The following is a 23,121-nucleotide window of genomic DNA, read 5'->3' on the forward strand; positions in this document are numbered from 1 at the left end:
CATTCAAAAAATTCACTGATTACTTTTCTGCATCTCTGTAGGTTAACATACCAGTGACTAAATCTTTCAGTTGTAGTGTACTATTATCTTGCATAAGTCTGTCCCTCTTACTTTGTGTACAAACTGACCCAGTTTCTGAGAGAGAGAGAGTGAAAGAGAGAGAGAGAGAGATATATATATATAGAGAGAACACAAAACACTAAAGTAAATGAGGAAATGAGACAGGAATATGGGTAGATTGATATATAGATACTATTGAATGACATATGGATGGAGATATTTACCTTGATAAGATAGAGATAGATAGGTGGAGGGAGAGAGAGGGGGAGAGAGAACAAGAAAGAAAGGATTAGAGATAAAAAAAAAACTGTAAAGCAAGTATGGGCATTGGAGTTAACCATTAACCGACATAATAAGATAGCTAATCAAGGACACTGTTTCCCAGCGTACCTGGCCTCAGATTCTGTGAAGGGCTTAATGGTTAACCTGAGCAGGGTGTGCTATCGTGGAGGAAATGTAAAATAACCTTTTAATAGAGACTTATCAGAGGCCCTCTCAGCAAACAGTGAGGTCAAGACGAGGGGGTTGCCATTCCAATCAGCCACACACACACACACACACACACACACACACACACACACACACACACACATCTCCACAGCAACCTTTTAGTGGGTGAGTAAACAAGACGACCACGCCTCAACTTGAGCGTTCCTTACACAAATCAATCACTCTGACTTGAGTCTGACAGCTTTGAGACTTTCCCTCCCTCCTTCCTTCTCTGTAATTCACTCCATCTTTCTCTCCTCTTCCTCTTTCCATCTCTTCCTGCATCAATGTCCGGGGGTACTGCTTACCTGTCTGCATTGTGTCGCAGCACAGAAACCAATTTAGGCCAGGGAGGGGGGTAGGGGATGGAATTGGGACTGGGTGTGTGTGTGTGTGTGTGTGTGTGTGTGTGCGTGTGTGTGTTGCCAGAACACTGCCGTGAGTTTTGAATTGCCCCCTCCATTCTGCTCCTTGCTGTTCTCTGAATCTGGCTTGCTGTGTGGGTTTGCAGACAATCCACCAAATGTATTTTGCAGCACAGATTGCAAGGCCGAGGCTGAGACTGATCGGGCCGTTAACTCCGGCTGATTGGTGGCCGGCAGGCTGTTTGGCGGCAGTGGTGGTGGTGTGTGTGTGTGTGTGTGTGTGTGTGTGAGAGAGAGAGTGTGTGTGATTGTGTGTTTGTGTGAGTGTGTGTTTGTGTGTATGGGTGTGGCTCAGTGTAACATGGCTGCCACATTTAGCTGTGACTGGATGCCAGGTGTCACGACACTGCTTCCTGGTCACCTGACTTTATCTAGGCAAACAAACTCTCTAATAGCCATATCTCATCCATTACCCCAGTTCCAATGTCGTTGCTAAGGGAGATTATCTAGAAGCGCATTTGCCAAATGCCGTGCCAGCCTAGGGCACAGTCATTTGAAAGGACAAAAACTAATAATAGAGTTATTTGAAAACACAAAGTAAAAGATTCTAAAAAGTTTCAATTTAGAGGTTAAGGTACATTTCTTTATTTAAAACACCTTTCTTAAAACACTTAAATAAAACCAACTGATTCCTGAACTGGCAAAAATACAACTACAGCCAGAAAGTTCCATCCCTGAAGAAGGAAAAGAAGCCGTCCTCTGTAAACCCTTCAGCTGAGCTCCATTACCTGAATGGCAGCCAGGCCTAATGTCTCCTAATGATTATTGAATTTCAGGTGTTAAGTGTGAGGCTAGGCGTGATAATGACAGGGGTGGTGTGTGAGGGGTTAGGGGGGGGGATGGGGCTCTCCCAGGGGAGGGTGGTCGAGACCGAGGCTGGGCCTGAGCAGTGAGGGGTGTGAAAGGTGGTGTTAATGCATGGCCTGCCTGTCTCCGTGGCTGCATGACTCTCCCATGCCGTTTAGCTCCACGCCTGGCTCCCGCTCAAACAAAGCACCGTTTGCTCCTGCGCCATGGCCCTCGGGCCAAGCCCAACTCATTAAAACAGCCAGTCGACAGACATAGAAAGTTCTAGAACATTTATTCATTTTTTTTTTGTCTTCGTCTCAAAATTGCTATGTTAAGTCAGCGGGGTGCCTGTCTACGTGCGGCATGAGGGAATCTGAAAAGGATCGGTCCAGTTTCTCAGACCTTTTCTCTCCCCCCCCCTCCTCCCCTCCTATTTACTTCTCATACTCTCCGTCTTTTTTCAGTCTTTCTCGGTCTTTCTCTCTCTCTCATGTCTGTTTCGTCTCTTTCATCTGACTGAGCCTGTCTGTTATCCTGAGGACACAATGCAGAATGGGGGGGGGGGGGGGGGGGTGGAATCCTCAGAGCAAACAGACAGAGGCATCTTCTGAGCTTTGTTAGGGCTGGAAGGATTCCCCATCTGAAGGTCCAGCTCCACAGGCGTCCTGATAGTCACTCTGGCTGGGCATCCCACAATGCAAATGTATGTATGTGTGTGAGTGTGTGTGTGTGTGTGTGTGTGTGTGTGTGTGTGTGTGTTTGTGTGTGTGTGTGTGTGCGTGTGTGTGTGTGTGTGGGCGAATACAATGTCTGTCTTCACACTACTTGGGGGTATAGATACGTTTTGGGGTGCATGGTAGCAGTACTGATGGTGCTGAGAGATTCCCAACCCCCCAACAAACATGGGATCCTTATGTGTGAGAAAGAGAAAGAGAGAGACAGAGAAAAGAGAAAAGAGAGAGAGAGAGAGAGAGAGAGAGAGAGAGAGAGAGAGAGAGAGAGAGAGAGAGAGAGAGAGAGAGAGAGAGAGAGAGCATGTGGGGTGTGTGTTTCCAGGACACCAACAGTCAAACAGACAACAGAAGATAAGTGGATAGATATCACTGGGAGAAAGCCTTTCGAAAGAAAGAAGGATATGGGCCCATCTCAAACCGGATACACACTACCAAACTAGAATGGCTAGTTTCTGTGCCAACCGTATTTGCACATTCTAATCCATCAACCTGCAGTTTGTGGTAAGACAGGCCAAACACTATTTGTATCCAGCTTGGGCAAAGAGGTAAAAGCTATGGATACTAATGCCAATGTTTAGAAATGGGTAAAAGTCTGATGTACTTAATTGGCAATCTGTGACTCATCAACGAGGGCCAAATTATCCAGCCACAAATGCTACGGTTGCAACAAAGAAATAACGACACTTCCTGAAAAAATGCTGAATCGTGCCCCTGAAAAACACATTGAGAGCTTTTGTGGCAGCTCTCTTACTCTACATTGCATTTCATTTCTTACTCATACATATTTATGACAGTGTCATTATTGTCTCCCTAGCCATCCCCTCAACCCATTTCTGACGGTGCCTATTTCTGTCCTCTAAACCAGTGCAAATAAAGTGGGAAAAGTCGTTTTTAGAAGTTAATATGATCTTGGTGCGAGGTGGACTGGTGGGTCGCGAGGCACGTTGAATGTTTGGCGGTTTTAATAAGAGGCCGTGTAATGACGAGAGGAAGGGAGGAAGGAGAGCGTCAGCAGCAGCAGCAGCAGCAGCAGCGGGGCAGTGTGTTATTAAGAAAGTTAAAGTGGAGTTGCAGAGGGAGGGCTGGGCTCCGAGAGCGAGGAACCACGTGAGTGGGGAGAGGGTGAGAAGACAGGCTGCTCTGCTGTTTAACCGACTGGTTAATTCAACCATGAGTGATAGACAGGGTCGACGTTTATGCTGGTGGCAGTTGTACAAACAAGGTTGTATCACATAACTTAACGCCATTGTCTCCCACCTTCCAGCCCCCCCCCCCCCCCCACCCACCCACCAAAAATAAAACCCTTCAAATGTATGTGGTTTCGCTGAGTTCTGTGATGCAGTCTTGTTTAATCAGTTCTTCCTTTTGTGTGCGAGTGGACTTTGCAAAGTATTTGTGTTTGTATTTGTGGTGTTGGCGCGTGTTTGCGTACATTCAGTTCATTGTGTTGTGTGTGAGGATTAAAGTTTGAGTTTGTGGTTTGCAGGTCATGTGTATGTGTTCGTACACATACTCGTGTGAGTATATTTGTACGTGTGTGTGTGTTTAGCAGTGCTGCCTGTGTGTGTACATTCACTTTGTCAAGTCGTGTGTGGGTGAGTCTGAGCATGTGTATCTTGGGGGTCTGTGTGTGTGAGTGTGTGTGTGTGTGTGTGTGTGTGTGTGTGTGTGAACTTGCCCTTTCAGGATGGTGGGAGTCTGGCTATGCTTTCAGGGTCTGAGAAACAACACTGACAGTGTAAATTTGTGAGCTTGCATGACTTTGTCTGTGTGTGTGTGTGTGTGTGTGTGTGTGTGTGTGTGTTTGTGTGCATATATATAATAGCCTAGAGTTATATTAAGGTAATAACTATGTGTTATTTATGTGTGTGCATGAACATGCAAGATGTGTCGTGAGATGTTCGTGTTATTCAAAACTAGTTCCATGTAAATGTGTGCAGGTGTCATTGTTGGCGTGTGTGTGCATGCACGTGTTTGTGTGTGTGTGTGTGTGGTGTGTTCACCTATGGAAGAGGCGTAGTGTCTGCAGTTCCTCCTCCAACTTCTGGCAGAGCTCCAGGGCTTTATCTCTGTCTCTCTGAGTCCCCTCCAACTCCTCCTGGAGTCAAACACACACACACACACACACACACACACACACACGCACGCACACAAACACGCACACACACACACACACACACAAGCCATTTCAGTGGCAAGAAAACAAATTGGAAAAACAGATTTGCACAGCTGACTGACTGGTTTCTCCTGCCTTTGCTTAATGTATCCAGTCCATCACAGGCAAAAAACAAACAAACACAAACACCACAACAGACATAGGGTATTTCAAGGGTTTTGCTTCTACATTCAACAGTTCACTGAAAATACTGCTAGATGAGTCTGCATTATAAATAGCAAACCAAACTTAAACAGATCATATACTCCTCCGCAAAGGACCATAATATCACATAAAGCCATAACCTGTAATTGCACTCGATGACCATCATACATTATATACAGATTAGTTTATGCCATAAACTCTCCGCTATCAGTATGATCAACCATAACCACACTATAGCCACACTATGACTGGATATAGCCCTGGATATAGCCCTCTCCAACGGCACCTCTTATCTCTCTTATCCTCGTGGTCCAACACAAGCCATCCTTCTCCACCAACACCACCACTAACAAGGCAGCCACGATGGAGAGAAAGACTAGACAAAGATCAGAAGGCCGTGAAGCTGTGGCCATTGTGTCTACACTCAGCACCTAGTGAAGAGGAGGAGGAGGAGGAGGAGGAGGAGGGGGGGGGGGGGGGGGGGGGGCTGAGAGGAGGACAGAGAAGGAATAAGAGAGACAAAGAGGGAGAGGTGAAGGGAGAGAAGGAGGCAGAGAGAGCTAAGGAGAGAAAAAGAGAGAGAGAGAGGGACAAAGCAAGATAGACAGACAGAGTGAGGGATACAAGAGAGCAAGCTTTGGTGTACTTCATGCAAGAGAGGGCTTGGTAAACACTGTCCTAGCCGATTCTGTCTCTCTTCCTCTTCAGTAAAACCTGGGACACACACACACACACACTTTCTCTCTCTCTCTCTCACACACACACACACACCTTTCTAATGAAAGGTAATGAGCAGCCGTTGAAACAGATGTATAGATGGTTCCGGTCTCTCAACAGCTGGGAGAAGGAGCAGAGAAAGAGTGAAGGCCGTCTAAACAGACGGCGCGCCCGGCCCTACTGTAAATGCCTACAATCTACAGCCTACATGATAAGAGACAGAGGGAGAGGAACACACAAAGAATCTCAATTGTTATTCTCACATACACACCTGCACACACGGACACACACACACACACACACACAGTGAAAGAGACACAGAAGATAGGATAAAATAAAACAAAACTCCAAGGGAAATAAAATAGAGTGACAAGACAGAGCCGCACCTTTTTCATGATAGAAGCATGATTTTCTTCTTTACATACTAGTTTGAGTAGTTTATGTGTGTGTGTGTGTGTGTGTGTGTACAGTACTTAACGTGAGAGAGTGAGGTATAGAGCACGTGTTGACTGTAAGGTCCGGCCATCTAATAGCCAACTCTTTCATTAGCTTGATGAATGGGCTGCATCCGTGGCTTATCAGACAACACTGGGTGGAGGCCGCCATACTGAGCCACACTTGTGATAACAGCCCACACACACACACACACACACACACACACACACACACACACACACACACACACACACACACGGCAGGTAACAATCCCTCTCCTCACCATTCAACAGCCCTATGGTCACTCAGGTAACCAGTCAATAAACTGGTCAACAAGTCCCAGTCATTTACTCATGGCAACTGCAGACGCACCTGAAACACTTTTGGCAAACACATATTGAAATTGGTCTGCTGTTGTAGTGAGGCGAGGTATCGAATGTCTGGTCAGTAGAAATAAACCAACATTTTCTATCGAGGAATTTCTTCTGTTGACTGTTGAAAGACAGTGTATATTGCACAAGAAATCATTTAAATTCAATAATTTCATTAAATATCCTTCACCACCATTTCAGGCATAATTTCTGCTTCGGAGCAACAGTTAATAAACCAACCTGAATCCCACGAGTGTCAGAATGACATGGCTTTATCGCACTTTCAATTCCACAAAAGTCTATGTTAGAGAACATTGGGACAAAAAGAAGAAAGAAAGAACAGCCTTTGGGGGGAGAGTAACTGACTAACTGTCTGCCTCGGTTTGGACACGTTCATTCCTGGTGCACTCTCCATGCTGGCTCCACTGCACTGTTTGGGATGAGGGAGATGAGAGCCCTGAGCTGCCACCCCTGGGCCCTCTGCCTGGAGGGAGAGAGGGAGGGAGGGAGCGAGGGAGGGAGAGAAGAGGGTGCAGCCCCAGGGGGACTAGCCTCATCAGGACCTTTGGCCCTAAGTACATGCAGCCACCCTGCGCGCGGGGGCCTGAAAATCATTCTAATTACTGGTGCGCGGGTCTTGCAAGTCAAAGAGCACATCAAAAAGAGGCTAACCTCTTAAGTCAATATGTGCTTTTCTCCAGCCGCGAGCCCAGGCGGAAACTTCAAAGCCCCCTGTGCCTTTTAATCATATGTATTTCGCCCAGTGTTCATTACAATATTATCCAAATCAGGCCCGGCAGAGAGGGCAGAGAGAGAGAGAGAGAGAGAGAGAGAGAGAGAGAGAGAGAGAGAGAGAGAGAGAGAGGCACTGACCTGTTGTGATTAAGCCTGGCGAAAGGGGAGAGCACATACCTTAACCTTTGGGTAAGGACGTTTGGCAGAGGAGAGGAAAAGGGAGAGGAAGAGGAGAGGGGTTGAGCAGGAAGGGAGGTGGCGGATGGCCTTTCACACTCAGTTGGGCATAGAGAGCGAGAGAGAGAGAGAGAAAGAAAGAGAGAGAGAGAGAGAGAGAGAGAGAGAGAGAGAGAGAGAGAGAGAGAGATGCCGCATCTGGTGTTACTGTAGTCTCTAATGATCACTCCAAACGGGACTACAGTGTAAATACTGATTTAAATAAACATTTAATATGTGTAATACTAATTTAGAGGTGTTGAGGCCAGGGTCTATAATAATCAAAGAACAGAAAATAACTTTACTTTATTGTATGCCTGTTATAAATCAAACGACGCCCTAGAAAGGATTCATATCTCATACTGATAGAGCCACCCCAGTGTCACATATACTGCATGAATATGAGTATGCGCCACATACTTAATACATTTGATTTGACAGAATATACTGTATGTACTGAATCTGCATATGTATGATAACATATCAAGACAATTGGATGAACTACATACAGCATAACATATAAGTGTATTTTGAAGTACTTAATCAATTCAAATGTTCAATTGAAATTACATTTAAATGTATAAGTGAACATTTGGTTTAGATTGACTCCATCAGGCTGAGGTGTGTCTCTCTGAGTGCCATTCAGACTGAACTAAGACCAACTGGACAACATTTAATAACAGACCCCTAGTCAATCATTGAACTCTTCCTTTGATGGTTTCATAGAGCAAAACTCTTCACGACATATTTCCTTACACTCCAAACGAAGCTAATAACTCCAGCGTTTCCTTGTTGGCGAGGCCACATTCAGCCCACACTTCACCTCAAGGACACCGCCCTCCACAGCTCCCATTCACTGTCGCCAGCTCATCACCATCCATCACTCACTGCTCGGGCACGAGGTGACAGAGATGCGCTCCCTCCCGGTAACAAAGCACTGCCCAGACCTCTCACAATGAGCGCTAATAACTGCCAACACTTATGGTGGCTGCTGACTCAATACCATGGATGCCTGACCCAACAAAGAGACTCGGAATACTAGGGGGAGCAGAGAGAGGGAGAAAGAGAGAGAGAGAGAGATGGAGAGATAGAGAGAGAGAGAGAGAGAGAGAGAGAGGGAGAGAGAGAGAGAGAGAGAGATGAATGTCAGGACACCCTCACTAAGAAATTACCAGCAAAGGGTGGCTTGTGTGGGTGAGTCAGGCTATACGTGTGTGCTTGCGTTTGTAGATGCGCAAGCTCCTGTTTGCATAAGCATGCGTATGTATGTGTGTGTGTGTGAGCTGAGCGGCAAACAGAGAGCTTGCAACCAAAGTGTATGGGTGTCTGTGTCTGTGTGTGGGTCTGTGTGTGTGTATGTGTGTATGTGTGTATGTGTGTATGTGTGTGTGTGTGTGTATGTATATGAGTGTGTGTGTGTCCCCATGCGTAGGTGTATGTGTGTATTGGTGGCTGTGACAGGCTGAGCTGCAGAAGCACTGTTGTAGTATGTGTGTGTGTGTGTGTGTGTGTGTGTGTGTGTGTGTGTGTGTGTGTGTGTGTGTGTGTGCACTGATGTATATGTGTCAAAGTATATTCGTGTCTGCATGTGTGTGTGTTAAAGTGTATGTGTGTTTGTTTGTAAGCCTGTGTGTCTGTTTGTGTGTGTAAGCATGTGTCTGTTGTGTCTGTTTGTGTGTATAAGCATGTGTCTGTTTTGTGCCTGTGTGTGTGTGTGTGTGTGTGTGTGTGTGTGTGTGTGTGTGTGTGTGTGTGTGCATGAGTGTGAGCTGGCGGGCCGCGTCAGCAGCTTGGGAGTGGGGCGGTCCCGTCCGTGTGATCCCTGTGAGAGGGCTGTCAGGGGCGCTGAAAGCAAAGCTGCAGAGCAAACACAGGTGGTTCAGGGCCAGGGCAGACCCCTCCACCGGAGAACAGCCTGCTTCAGATGACCCCAGTATTATACACCCACCCACCCCTTCACACACAGACACACACACACACACACACACACATATAGAACCACACACAAACACACACACACACACATATTACCACACACGCAAACGGCCGCACACACACACAGAAACAAACGCATGCACACACTCACTCACACACACACACATACACCCACCCATATAAGGCCACACAATCATATTCATACTCACTCTCTCAAACACACACACAGACATTCACACTTATATTCCTACTCTAACACACACACTTAACCTCTCCAACTGAGCAGACACAGGGCTCTAGAACCCCCTTTCATGGCTGTTGTTTATATGGCCGTAAAACAGGTTCATGTCTGGTCAAAGACATCTGGTGCACTATGTCCTCCATCCTGTTCACGGGCTTACTGACCTGATAATGATGGCAAAGAACAAATACAAACTCACTCCAATTCTCTTTGTTATCTTCACAATGATTCAGTCTATATCTTATATATTACATAAACAGGAAGAGAGCTTGCCATGTCATTGTCATACGTCAGCATATTTGAGGTAATTAAAGTCTAATGGAACCTTTTTGTTCTTTTTAAAGAAATACCTTGACGTGTTTCATAGTAACGTCTCAATGTAGAGATGTAGGCTTTTTTTCTGGCATATACTTACTTACATTTTTTTAAAGCCACTAGCTTGCTTCCTCTGAACTTAAATGTCAATCTTTGAGTCAAAGTCCTTTTCATTTTTAAATTGTTTTGAGGATCTGTTCCCTGCACTGTTGACTAATTTTACAACAGCTGTTCCCAGTTCATTTTAAATTAAAAACCCAGCTCTGTAATCCCAGGAGTCAATCTATAATTAAGGGGATTTAAAGAAAAACCAAGTGCTACATTAATAACAAAATTTAATATATTTCTTAATAAGCCATCTTCCCGGCCCATTCAGCAGCAGGGAAAATGGCAAAAAGGCTTTTGTGCTTAAAAATCTTTTAAAAATCGCTGGAATGCACTGGCCATCCTTTTTGAATAAGGGGCAAATACTAATTTAGCTGTTATGACGATGTTGTCATTGCACCCAATGGCTATTTGAAAAGGTGCAGTGCTCATCATAAACCATCCTGATTTGCCTTCCATCCCACCTTTTTACTTACTAGTGCCAGCGCATATCTACCTTACCCTGCTGCTCAAAGTATGTTGGATTTACATGGCAAAGACTCACATCAAAGACATACACTATTTTATTGTAGCCACCTGCAAATGATTTTGCACCTTCAAGAAATGTAATCTGCAGATACAACTGGCACTGTCAAAACAAATATGGTAATCTGGTAGGATACATAGGGAAAGACAGCGTTCATACATTTTTAAAACAAATTGTACAAATGTATGTACTTCTTTTGTGATCAGGAAGATGCTGTGTTTGATCACCTCAGGCCCTGTGTGATAGTAAACCACTGCAAGCTGCTGACTAGCATCCATACCCTCTGGCTTCAGCTGTGATGCCAGCCAAGAGTAAGGACACCAGTCAAAACACCAAAACAAACAAGCACACACCCAAACAACCCCCCCACACAACACCTACATCTATGCACAAACAAACACACACACACACACACACACATCTATGCACAAACAAACACACACACACACACACACACACACACACACACACACACACACACACACACACACACACACACACACACACACACACACAGACATACCCATACACCTACACACAAACACACACACAGGCATACCCTGGCCGGGTGCTGCAAACAAAGCCTCACTACTCACTACTGTTTTCTGAAATATAACTGAGAAGCAGCCCCATCATCCAGGCCCATGCAGAGCTCTCCCATGCCACATCTACATGCTTGACCTTTGAACTTAACTCTAAGCAGTCGTGCCCTGAACCTTTCTTTGCCTTTTTTCAGTGAGCCATCATCTCGTCTCCGCTCTCCTGTCCTCTCATTGCCTGCTATTGTTGACTCCGCTCTGTATCAAACCACCAGGTTGACCCCACTTCTGCATTTTGCACAGAAAGAGGCACGGGGTGGGGGGGGGGTGGGGGGGGGGTGGTTCATCTGATAAGCGCTGCAAGCCAGGCGGAGGCCTCGTGTTTATCCTGGCCTCACTACGGCAGCAGCATCACCCCTGACGACCCCTGTTGCCGTGGGGTGGTTGCCGCCTTCGACGTAGTTTGACTAAACATCCCCCTACGTACACACGGTCGGCCAACAATCCCATGGTTACCTGTCGACGGGAAACAAAAGGGGCCGCCGTGGGCATGTGTGGACTAATAAATGATACATACGTTTCTGGGGTGGGGGCAGGGGGATAGGGCAGGTTGGGGTGCTTGTCTAAGGAGGTCCCCTCCCAAGCTGGGATGCAGAGGGGGCGAGGGGGCAGTTTTTAAAGACAACACTGTTGGCAAACAGCCACCACAGCGTGCCGAGCGACAGTGTACACAGCCCAGATATTCCAGGAGAGGCAGAGACAGAGGGTAACCTGGGGCTCCCTGCCCCTCATTTGTAAATGCAGAGGGGTGGTGGAGGAGGAGGAAGGTGGGGGGGTGGGTGGTGGTGGTGGTGTGGGAGGTTAAGGAGGAGATTCTTCTCCACGCAAGGGACATTTACCTTGCGGACGCGATCCTGATTGTTTTCGGCAGGCATGTGTCGGGCGTTGTTTGCTAAGGTCTGGCTCTGCTCTCGCGCATGGAGAAGATCCTCTTCCAGTCGCTTGCACTGGAGAGAGAGAGAGAGAGAGAGAGAGAGAGAGAGAAAAAGAGAGAGAGAGAGAGAGAGAGAGAGAGAGAGAGAGAGAGAGAGAGAGAGAGAGAGAGAGAGAGAGAGAGAGAGAAAATACATTGGTGAAAACGCAAGACATTCCCAGAGAGAACAGTGTCAGAGTGTCCGTCTCTGTGTCTGTGTCCCTGTGCCTTTGTTTCAGCTGGAGTGCGTTTGGTACACACTGCATAAGCACAGCAGACATACTGGCTGCTGAAAGCAACATCTCAGAGCTGCTTGAAAAAATGCAGGCATCAATGCAGAGATACAGAGCTCTGTCTATAGTCATTATTGGTTTAGTCTGTTCTAATAATACGGTAAGATACACCACCTCAAACACTATATACAATACACATTACATCACCTCAACACTGTTCTGGAGCATAATTATTTGCTCAAGACACCTTCATTTTGTACACAACACACTAGTATATATTATGTTTGTAGTTTCAGGTTAGTGCCTATATTCTATTGGCACATATTTACCTCTCCTTAAAAGCACTTATGTGAAGATCACAAAGTGAGAACATGGTGAAGAGTCTCCACAGGGTCTCTGAAGAGCCAACAAACTCTTTTTTTTGACATTTTACACTTTCTACATGTGGTTCATTCATACCACCACACTAAAAAAAACATAATTTAAATGCACAGGTTGAGTAGGAAGAAAATGTAAAGCTTGTGTAAAGAGGACAATGCGATGGGCAGCATGTGTATAAATAATGCTGAATCATTCAGCGGCTGCCCTCTTGCTCCTGCCGGTCTCAGACGTCATGTTTTCTTTCCTTCCCCCTCCTCCTCCTTTCATTCTTTCCCCCCCTTCTATACCTCCACAGAGCAGCAGCTTGCACTGACAGACGGACCGTGACACAGACAGGCAGGCAGGCAGACACTACAAACACACCAGTGGCTACTCGGATGCTGGCTTGGCCGGGCTGGCGGGGGTATTATTCTAAGGGCCAAGGGATGTTTTGGACCGGTCCATATGTGCGGCGGGTCTTCTCCATGTGCACATTCCACGCCAGGAGGACACTCGTTGGGAATGCAAACCGTTCCCGTTCCTCCCCCTCCACCCACCCCGGTCCTCAGCTCGGCGAGCGAGCCCCCCGCATGTTCCGACGTCCAGCTGCCTTCCCCAACTCTCCGGCTTCGCCCGCACAAACACAACACACACTCACTCGCAGGGGCTCGGCGGGGCCCCGGACCCCGGCCCCCGCTTCCCAACTCCTGTCCCTTTCCTCTGCAGACTAAAATAATACGGCCGGCCTCCAGACAAAACACACAGCTCCTCTTTAGTGTCAGCCTGAGTTATGGCCCTCGGGCAACAGATGTTTGGGAGAGAATGCGTCCCCATCGCGGAATGGGAGCTGCGCCGTTCTGTTCGTCAGCACCCACAGCCAAAGCCCTGCTGTGGTGTACTGCAGTCAACCCCCCCCACCCCCACACTTCCAATCCCTTTCCAAACCCCAAAATAGTGTCGGCCGGGAGGTGAAATGGGGTGTGAAGAAACGCAGACACATTAGCCTAGTTCAGCTTTATGATCCTTTCTGTCGTGAGCAAGCCTGTCAATCAAATCAAACAGAAAATCGCAGGGGGTTGGTGTAATTAAGACGTGGAGCAAGAGGCCAAGTACATTTTCACTCTGAAAATCCAGAGGAGAGAGAGCACACTTCCTGGCAAATGAGGAATGCAAATTAAAAAAAAGGAGATGAAGAAGGAGAAGGAGAAATCTCGACTGACAATCAGAGCTGTAATTCAGCCGGAGATGACTGACTTCATTTTCTGCTCTGCTTCAACATTGCCGGCACTCTATCAAGACCTAGGAGGGGAAAGAAATTCAATAATGCGCATCGGATGAGTGCAAGGAATGAGCGTCAAAGCCGGCTTTTCCCTTTTTCTCCCCCATCTTGGAGGCTGAGAGAGCATGAAAGAACGTGAGGGAAGCAAAGAGGGAGAGAGAGAATAAGAGAGAGAGGGAAAGAGAGGGAGAGAGGAAAAGATTTATGTCTCCCGACACTTATCCAGCTTTTCATATTCCAGCAGCCGGTTGGATGTAGCAGCCCTCTGCCTGCCACAGCAGGCTAATCCTTTCGAGATGAAGAGAGGGAGAGAGGGATAGATGAAGAGAGGGAGAGAGAAGGAGAGATGAAGCGATGGAGAGAGAGAGGGATAGAGAGAGCAGCAGGGGAGGGAGAAATCCTTAAGGATAGAAGTGCGGGGCGAGCCGGGCCTTGGAGGGATTAGGCCTGCCCAACGCAACACTCTTCCGAAAATTACCCCCGGAGTCGGCGCTCATTTGCCCTCCACCAAAAACAGGGGCCACAATTGCGTGGCGCCGGTGTCAGGACTGGGAGTTTGCCAGGGGCTTTGGCCTGATCGCTTCAAACGGCAGGGTGGTCAAGACTATTTTCTCCATAGTTGGCAAACCTTTTTTTATTTTCTGTTGTCGTCCACAATTTTTTTGTTAAAATACTTATTAAAATCACAATGGAAAAAAAATCTTGGGCCACTGGGAGAGAAAGATATGTGGGTGCTGCTAGTAAACAGAAAGTGACAATTTCACAGTAAAAAGACATTTGTTGAGGAAACCTCAAACCCTTTGTACTGTTTTAGAATAGTACACATCCAATAGCTTGGCAGAGGCAGTATTTATTTATCTTTGATACTAGAGCCGCCTCAATTCTAAATTGAGTCCAGGCATCAGGCTGAAGCTTTCTCAACTGGTGACAAACTGGATCGCAAACCTGCAACTACAACCTGAAATTAAACAGCGTCCTGGAGCTCCACCTGCTAAGGGGAGACGAGTGACCCCAGGAGACTGTTTGCACTCAGGGGAAGTCTCAAATCCAAGGCAGGTCCCTAATAAGTCATCCCTCCCCGCGTTGCAGCATCTGAGGGAGATTCATCCATATGTGCATGCTTCTACCCTGCATCAGCCTGTGGTGCATGATGGAAGAGAGAGAAAGAGAGGCAGATAGAGAGAGAGAGAGTGAAAGAGAGAGGGGGAGAGAAAAAAAGAAAGAAAAGAAACAGCTGCCTTTTTTCCCCTAAGAAGGTGCAGCCGCCGGCACAGTGAGCAGTCCATGTAGGAGCATTTGTTCAGTGCGCGCTCCGTCTGCTATGTGGCCTTTCTTCTCCGCACGTCTTCTGCCTGCCTTTTCATTCCCACTGCGCTCCGCCGGAAAAGGACCCGGGCCCATCGCCCGCGGTGGCAGTGGCGGCGGCGGCAATGACGGCAAGAAAGGGATCCCAATCATAAATATTCTCATAAATCCAGCCCCACGAAAAAGAAAATTCTATCAGACTGGAGGAAAACAGTTTGTGCCTCTAGTTCGCGACCACCTACACAGATGAATATCCTCCCCGCCATGAATTTGTGGCTCTTTCAGCCACTAGTCTCATCTCTGATTGACATTCTCGCCACATTCCCCTGAAAGCAGCCAATGTGATAATTCTCTGACAATGTAATTGGATTACACTGAAAGTCATAACTCAACTACAAAAACAGACTGTGCAGACAAAAAAAAATTATTGAAAAGCATATGTCTATATCACATTTATAGATTATGAAATGGTATTCATAAAAAGTTTTTATTTTCCTACAATGCGACAATGTTATACAGATATCCATACATTGAGGCAAAGTTTTTCCAGATACATACTACATAGAGATGAAATATCACTCCACAACAGAGCTGCATTATTTACACTGTCCTGTGTGCTAATTTATATTCTGTAGGTTGAAATTGTTAGTCCTTTTTGATATGGATATAGGCTATAACACATTTCTGTGAAGAAGTCACAAATAAACTAATAACAATCACAAACCTAGGTCTGCACTGCTGGACCCCAGAGCGATAAAAATGTTACATTATGACCCCGTTTATAAAATGTAATTTCTGATTTGGAGCGCCAATACCACATGGATAAAGCTACCCGTGAATAATGGGAAAGAATGGCGGCTATCAGCCTCTGTGCACTCAAACACACAAACCCCATGATGTAATGCATGGTCTATTTATCAACAGAGAAATCCCAGACAAACACATCCACTGGCCTGCTATTGAACTCAATGATGTTGTATAATATCTGGATGTCAATATTTGGTTACCCACCTGTTTGTTTTCATTTCGCTCAAAATATGTGTGTAAGGAAGGTATATCAAATATTTGAGGTCGCACAGCAGTTTATGCATCGACACATGATTTAAGTAGTTTGTCTATTTATTTAATGATCAAATCATGATTTAAGAATAAACACAGATGTATGTAATTTTGCAAACAGTTAACCAAAGACGTCTTGTATGAAAAGCGTACACACAGAAAGGGAGAGAGGCAGAGAAACATTGACAGAGAAAGAGAGATATGGCCAGTATGAGACAGATAGAGAGAGAGAGGGAGAGGCAGAGAGAAACAGAGAGAGAGGTGTAGTACAAGTCAATATTTAAAGAGATGTCTTTGATTTTTTTTCCACCTGTGGTGGAATGGGGTTCTTGACTTGGTACACAACAATGGTGTGTTAAGTGTTGGCTGCCTGTGAGTGTAAGGATTGACCCTTTCCTGGCGAGGTGCGACGTTAAGAGCACTGCTAACAGCTCCCTCCGCAGAGAAGGGCGCAGTGGGAGAGTGGTGCGGGCTTGTCTGTGACGCCAACACTACGGCTTAACCTGGATCCTCGTGCCCTCAGCAGGTGGCAGAGGTGGAAAAGTTTAGGCTCTCAAAGCCAAAAAAAAAAGGTTCGAATTTTTTTTTTTGGTATGCAGGTGCAAGAGATGTGCCAATAGTATCTCTTTCAGACAACAGAATATTCCACTAATGTTCTGGTGTTAAAAGTTTTGTAATTTGATAGGACTAGTCCTAGTGACATTCCTAGCACTCCTTTCGGTAGACTCTGGTGTAGACAAAATATTTATAGTGTAAAGATGAAGTGAATATCCACAGCCCATCATTTAGCAAAAAAAACCCCGATTGAATCATTAAGTGTAGTGTGTAAGTATTGTATGCTCATTATGACGACTTTATAACATATTATGAAAAAGTTGTATAACATATTAAACATATTATACATATACATATTATATTATATATTCTCCTTCGTCTTTCAGCAGACAAGTGTGAGATGTTCGGAAAAGAGGAACACTGTGTTGGTGAACCAGTGCGTTTGCCCAAGACATAAATCTCCCTGTTTAGGCAATAAAAGCGTGTTTGTTTTGGACATCGTGAAGGGGGTTGAGACCTACCCTGAATTGTAACAGAAATGTGGGTAGTTGTATCTATATTGTGCTACAGAAGCTTTCTATGACCATGGTGTCTTGGTTTACATAGTTTTGTCCCCTGCTTAATTATAGGAAATCCCATGCCAATGAAGTCCAGATCCTCTCTTTAGTGTAAGCCATGTAGATCTAATAAAAGGAATAACGTGAATGTGTGCTTTTTCGAGTTCGACAAGATATACAAATGTACATTTGATTTAAGATATAAAAGACACTTCGATGTACGGTGCTGTGCTGCATAGGACCAACCCCTTTAAATGAGGTTTACAGGGAAGAGTTTCTGTGTGTTGTGCAGTAATTTACAGCAATACGTAGGTTACAACTCGACATTAGCGTTGTACTTGGTCATAGAAAGATAAGTAGTCTTAAGTTAGTACTGTGTATGCATTTATCTTGTTGTGTTGTTTACACCTTACCCTGACAAAAGCACTGTCTCGCTCCTCCATCACCGTTCTCATCTCCTCCGCGGTGATCTTTGCCCTCCGCTCCTTGACCTTCTGCAAGCGCTCCAAGATGGCCGCTCCACTGCGCTCGATGCCCAGGGCAGAGTCTGCGTTGTTCACCCGATTCAGCAGCTCCTCCAGGTCCTGGGACACCCGTTGCATAAAAACAGCAATGAATTTAAGGCCTTGACTAAGAGTCAGTCAAACTGAATAAATGTTCAGACAACTAAGTTCTAGAGCTCCAGCATGCAATTGAAGATGAGCCTTCATAGAACTGAACAGAATTTATAAATCAAGAAAGTCCATTGGCCAGTCCTTTGAATGCAGCAGTGGTCTTAATCCGCCATTTCACAGTCGGCTCTTAATAATGTGAAGTCAAGGAGGGGTATTGGGAATGTGGGTTACGGTTAGTATTAGGGTCACTCATAATGAATTTAAATTTCACTGTAGTTCCACAGGATTTTTTTTTTCTGTGTTGCTGTTTGCAAACCATATGAAAAGGGATAACATTTATCAGTTAACGTTGTTATCTTTTCTTTCCTTTTGTCTATTGTTCTGGAGACCAGTCATTTTCTCCCATTGAAGACTGAGATGGTACATAAAATAAAACCAAGAGCACATCAATTCTCTAAAGATCAGAGTAGAGCTTACCATATCGCTTTCTTGTGGGTTAATACTCTCCAGCCTACATAAAAGTGATGGGGGAGGGAGGGAGAGAAATAGAGAGTGAGTGAGAGTACAAAAAATAAAGAAGAGAGACAACACTGCGATTGGTTACCTTTCCTCTACTAGTGCAAAATGAGCTCCACTTCCTAAATCTTCCTCACCAGCCCAGTTTAAATTGCATTCTGTCAGTTTTGCACTGCTGGATCATGAGATGCTCCCAACATATTAAAAGTGCCACCAGGCCCCAGGCATTCACAATAATGCCCCCCCCCCCCCAAACCCTGCATTCGGTATTGAAGGGGCCAACAGTTAAGTTATTAAAGTTTACTAGTATATATGACTGCTGGGATCAGTTGTTCATATGTTCCGATATGAGGGTAAAGGAGTGTGCAGCTCAATCATCTGTGTGGCCGGCCTTCACAGAGGGAGTCACTGTTACTGTAATTACAGGAGGCACCTCCAGAGATTGCCCGAGAAACCGCAGGATTTTAGAGTTTGTCATTCGCTGCTGTATGTCCAAGAACCCGTGCAGTTTCACATGTGAGACAGACACACCGGTAGAAAGGGAGTCAAATTCCTTTTAAAGGGCTTTTCTTCTTTCCTTTACGGCATATACATCTATGCTTGCGGTCAACTGTGATTCTGGTGTTGGCATGAGGGGGAGAGTTAAATTAAATGAAATTTGGGCTATAACATGTTGTTGATAATGTGAAACACAAAAAGCAACAACAGGGAAAAAACTTTTCTTTACCTATGGACTGTCCCCAACATCGAAAGTGCGCACACACACACACACGCACAGGCCCTCGAGTGATGATGAACAGTTTTGCGCTCCTTTCTCAAGTGTGTGTGTGAGTGAGTGAGCAAGCATTGGCGCGTCACCTTGTGTCGCTCTCCTCTTTAGATTGCAAATCTGATTTCTGCAGCCCCACTCAGGATGGAAAAAAACAACAAGCCTGATCTCATTTACAAAGGCATTACCCAAGGATCACCTCCCATTATAAAAGCATATACTACACCACAAAGGGCTGAGGAGAGGCCCTCGGGAGAGGAAGGGAACAGGGAGGAGGAATAATGGTTTAGAACACACTCCTCCATGTTCAAGGAAAGATAATGGGGTTCCGGAAGGCCGTCAATTACCCTTTTTTGGGGGGGAGCAGCTGAAATGTGCTTACGCTCGGCTCGAGACTGACAGGGATATCTCGCCCGTAATGAGATGTGCATGTGCAGGGAGATATTTGGCATTAGGCTGACCTGGTAGGAATTGGCTTCATGTCTTGACATAATTCCACCTCATTTAAAAGAAATCTGAATATTAATTGATAAATAATACATGGGATCGGATGTATTAACAGTGAGAGTTCTCGACAGCAAAAATACCTCATTACAGACAATAAGTAAAAAAAATATATATATAAAAAAGAGATCCTCGCCGTTATTCTGTTATAACATGATATGTATTTGTTGTTTACACACATTACACACAGGGAATTACACACAGGGCTTACGGAAATATAGATCCCCCTCCAATATAAAGTTAAATTCCCCATGTGGAAATATAATTAGTCCCTTATGTGGCTGGGCAATATTGCCTGGCCCCCTCTATGAGTGAACAATACATCGCAAGAGACGAGCTACTTAAGGAGCACGTACCTCACCACACACACACACACACACACACACACACACACACACACACACACACACACACACACACACACACATTAATTAGTCTGCCTCAGACAGGCCGGTAAATATCTATTGCACTGAAGGACTGGATTGATTTCCTATACAGTGCAACTCTTGACTGACAAGCTTGCACCGCAGTAGAGGGTACTCTTATGAAATGTCACATCCCTCCGATATATTTCCAAACCAGTCGATACTGGACCTCTCCCCTGCCAAGTCTTTTTCTGCTTTCCAGCAGCTCATTCACCTTGTCTGCCAGTTGGAAGAACAAATCGGAGAGAGAGAGGGGGGGGAGAGAGAGAGAGAGAGAGAGAGAGAGAGAGAGAGGCCCGGCCTAGGAGATAAGACAGTGGTCAGCAAAAGCTCACTGTCGTTAGGGGACGAGCTAGACCTGGAATGTTAGATTAGCATGTCTCAAACGCTGATGAGGCAAGTAGAGGTTTCATGAATAATCTGAGGTTCACGTGCAATGTGAAAGGAGGTTGATGGGGCACAGCACACTTAACCACTTTACTCTTTACACTCTCTTTAGACCTTTCCCAACCATTCCAACACATCACATGACGGCTGTATAACTTAATGTGTATTTACAGTGGCCAGCAGGTTTCCATGGTAAGAAAAAAACTCAAACTTTTGTGAACTGAATAAATGGGTCAGTGCACTAGAGTGGGACTCTGACTGTGTGGCTATACTGGATGAGTGAATGAAACATTCATGGAACGAAACATTAATTGTTTTTTCTTGGATTAAACATGCCTACGAGTGGAGTGCGCCTAAAGAATAAAATTGTCACACTTAAATTTTACAGGGTAGTTTGCTAAAATCAGTCAAGAACAGCCCATAATAACTGTGACATTTAACTGGATTAACCATGGTGGCTGCCTGCGGTGGACGTGCGAGTGCTGAGGAGTGCATGGGTAATCTGAGTGAAAGTGAGCGTGGCGGGGTCACTCACTCAATGGCAGCCTGCTGGAGCTTCTTGGCGCGGAGAAGGGCCTCGTCTCGTTCCTCGTTGGCCAGCCTGAGCCGGGCCATCACAGCCTGGTCCCGCTCCCTCTGGGCCTTATAGATCTCCTCCACCAGAGCTGAACCGAGAGAGAGAGAGAGAGAGAGAGAGAGAGAGAGAGAGAGAGAGAGAGAGAGAGAGAGAGAGAGATGGAGTGAGATGAAGTGAGATTGAAGGAGAAATGGGATAAGATGAAGGAGAGCGACCAAAGTCAAGAAACGAAAGAGAAGATGTAGGAGAGGGAGAAAAAAACAACAGAAGAGTAGCAAAAAGACAGAGAATTGTGGAACGAGGAAGAGAGAAAACCCAAAGAAAGGCCGTGGAGGATGAGTGAGAAAAGAGAGATTGACATTCAGAAAGAGAGGAGAAGAGGGGATAGAAGAGAGACAGTGGGAAAATGGTTATTACTCTAAAAGTGAGGTGGCAATGGCGACTCAGCAACACAATAATGGGGCTAAGCTTCTCTGGTGGAAGGTTATTGCAGCAGGAACACAGTGGCATAGGTATTAACTATGGGAGAAAGGGGGAGGAAAGAGAGGGGGAGAGAGGGAGGAGGAGGAGGACAAGGTGGAAGAGAGAGGCAGATGGACTCATTTTGAGGTGCTGGTCCCCTCTGAGGGTGGACGTGATGTGCCCAGAGCAATAAACCACGGGAGCACCTCAGCACAGGCACGACTCTCCAATGTGCCAGGAATGGGGATATTATGGGCAAGGTCCTGGCTCCAAAAAAAGAAAACAAAGGAGGACAAAAAAAATTAAAAAAAAATAAAACAAAAGGAAAAAAATTTGAGGAAATGAAATTGCACAGGGGTTGAAGTTTGAAATGTACAACTTGGAGTGAAAGAAGAATCCAGTTCAGTTTGGAAGGGATAGTTCATCCAAAATAAAAGTTCTAGCATTATCTACTAAACTTTATGTAGAGGATGTTGAATTTTTGTCATTGCATCTTTGAGTTTCACTACGCATTTCACTCGTGAGGTGAGATTCAATAGAAGGCCATACAGATGGTTGACATGCTATCGCTAACTAACTAACTAACATACTCACTCCACAGAGACATTTCAGAAGACTTTCACAATACAAAAATCTCCTGTCTTTAAAACAGCCATAAGGTCAGACCAATCCTCTACCATCCTTTGCAGTTCTAGTCATGATTTACATTCCATGGTCGTTGCTGTCCACCTGACCCACTAGCCTGAACCTGGGGGCCACCACGCGGAGAGACGGTTGGCTAAAACCCACAAGATTTCGGAGATTACTAAACTGTCTGTGACTCCGGCACTAATCTCAGCGAACGGGGGATGCGCGGATCCATCAGCACCTAATTCCCCTCCTCTGGCGGCGAGGTGGTGGAATGATAAACAGGGGAACGCAGAGCTAAGCCATGACAAAGTTCAGTAAGAAAATCAATATTGCATTTTAGCTGGAATTTGCTCACGAAACGCCTCCCCTTCTCCTCTCCTCTCCTCTCTTCTTGCCACCATGCTAATCATATTAAAATGAGAAGGGCTAATCAAATACATGTATCCCCTTTTTTTATTGTTTAACGAACAATTGGCAGACTAATTGTGCTTCATATATGTCTTGTGGTTTTCTTTTTAATTACTGGGTTGGGAGCATGGGTTTAAAAAAACGAAAGAAAAAGGAAAAGAACAAAACGATGAAGGCATAAAAAGGAGAAGCAATTACCCCCAAAAATACGCTGTACAAAATTTAAATATTTGTACGGTGCAAGTTGGGTGCTGTTAAATTACATTTACAAATATCATTACCTTCCGTGTAAGCCAGTTCATTTTGACCCTAAAGTTGTAGGCAAGACAAATTAATAATTGTTTACCATATTGCCCAGATAGCTGAAAATATATTTGAAGAACCCATTTGGATACAGTCAACTAATTTCGACAGTTTTCAGTATTACCTTGAGTGCAAAATGGGAGCAATCAGCTAATAAATATTATTAGTGACCCATTCTTTCTTGTTCTTTCTCTCTCCCTCTCTTTCTGCTTGTGGACATGAGCTTCGGGATCCAGACCTCTCAGCTCTGAAA

General features: G+C 45.4%; 1 protein-coding gene across 1 annotated transcript in view; it reads right to left on the reverse strand.

Annotated features, from left to right (window-relative positions):
- mipol1 (mirror-image polydactyly 1) overlaps positions 1-23,121 on the reverse strand; it is a gene marked incomplete at its 5' end in the record, with an annotated part of 54,365 nt that overhangs the window by 8,643 nt on the left and 22,601 nt on the right. Inside the window, 5 exons of the mRNA XM_080850155.1 lie at positions 4,501-4,595; positions 11,852-11,959; positions 17,687-17,857; positions 18,365-18,398; positions 21,024-21,153. Coding sequence (XP_080706281.1) covers positions 4,501-4,595; positions 11,852-11,959; positions 17,687-17,857; positions 18,365-18,398; positions 21,024-21,153 — 538 coding nt within the window. The remainder of the gene's footprint in view (positions 1-4,500; positions 4,596-11,851; positions 11,960-17,686; positions 17,858-18,364; positions 18,399-21,023; positions 21,154-23,121) is intronic.

This window comes from Sprattus sprattus (assembly GCF_963457725.1).
Source record: "Sprattus sprattus genome assembly, chromosome: 13".
Classification (NCBI taxonomy): Eukaryota; Metazoa; Chordata; class Actinopteri; order Clupeiformes; family Clupeidae; genus Sprattus; species Sprattus sprattus.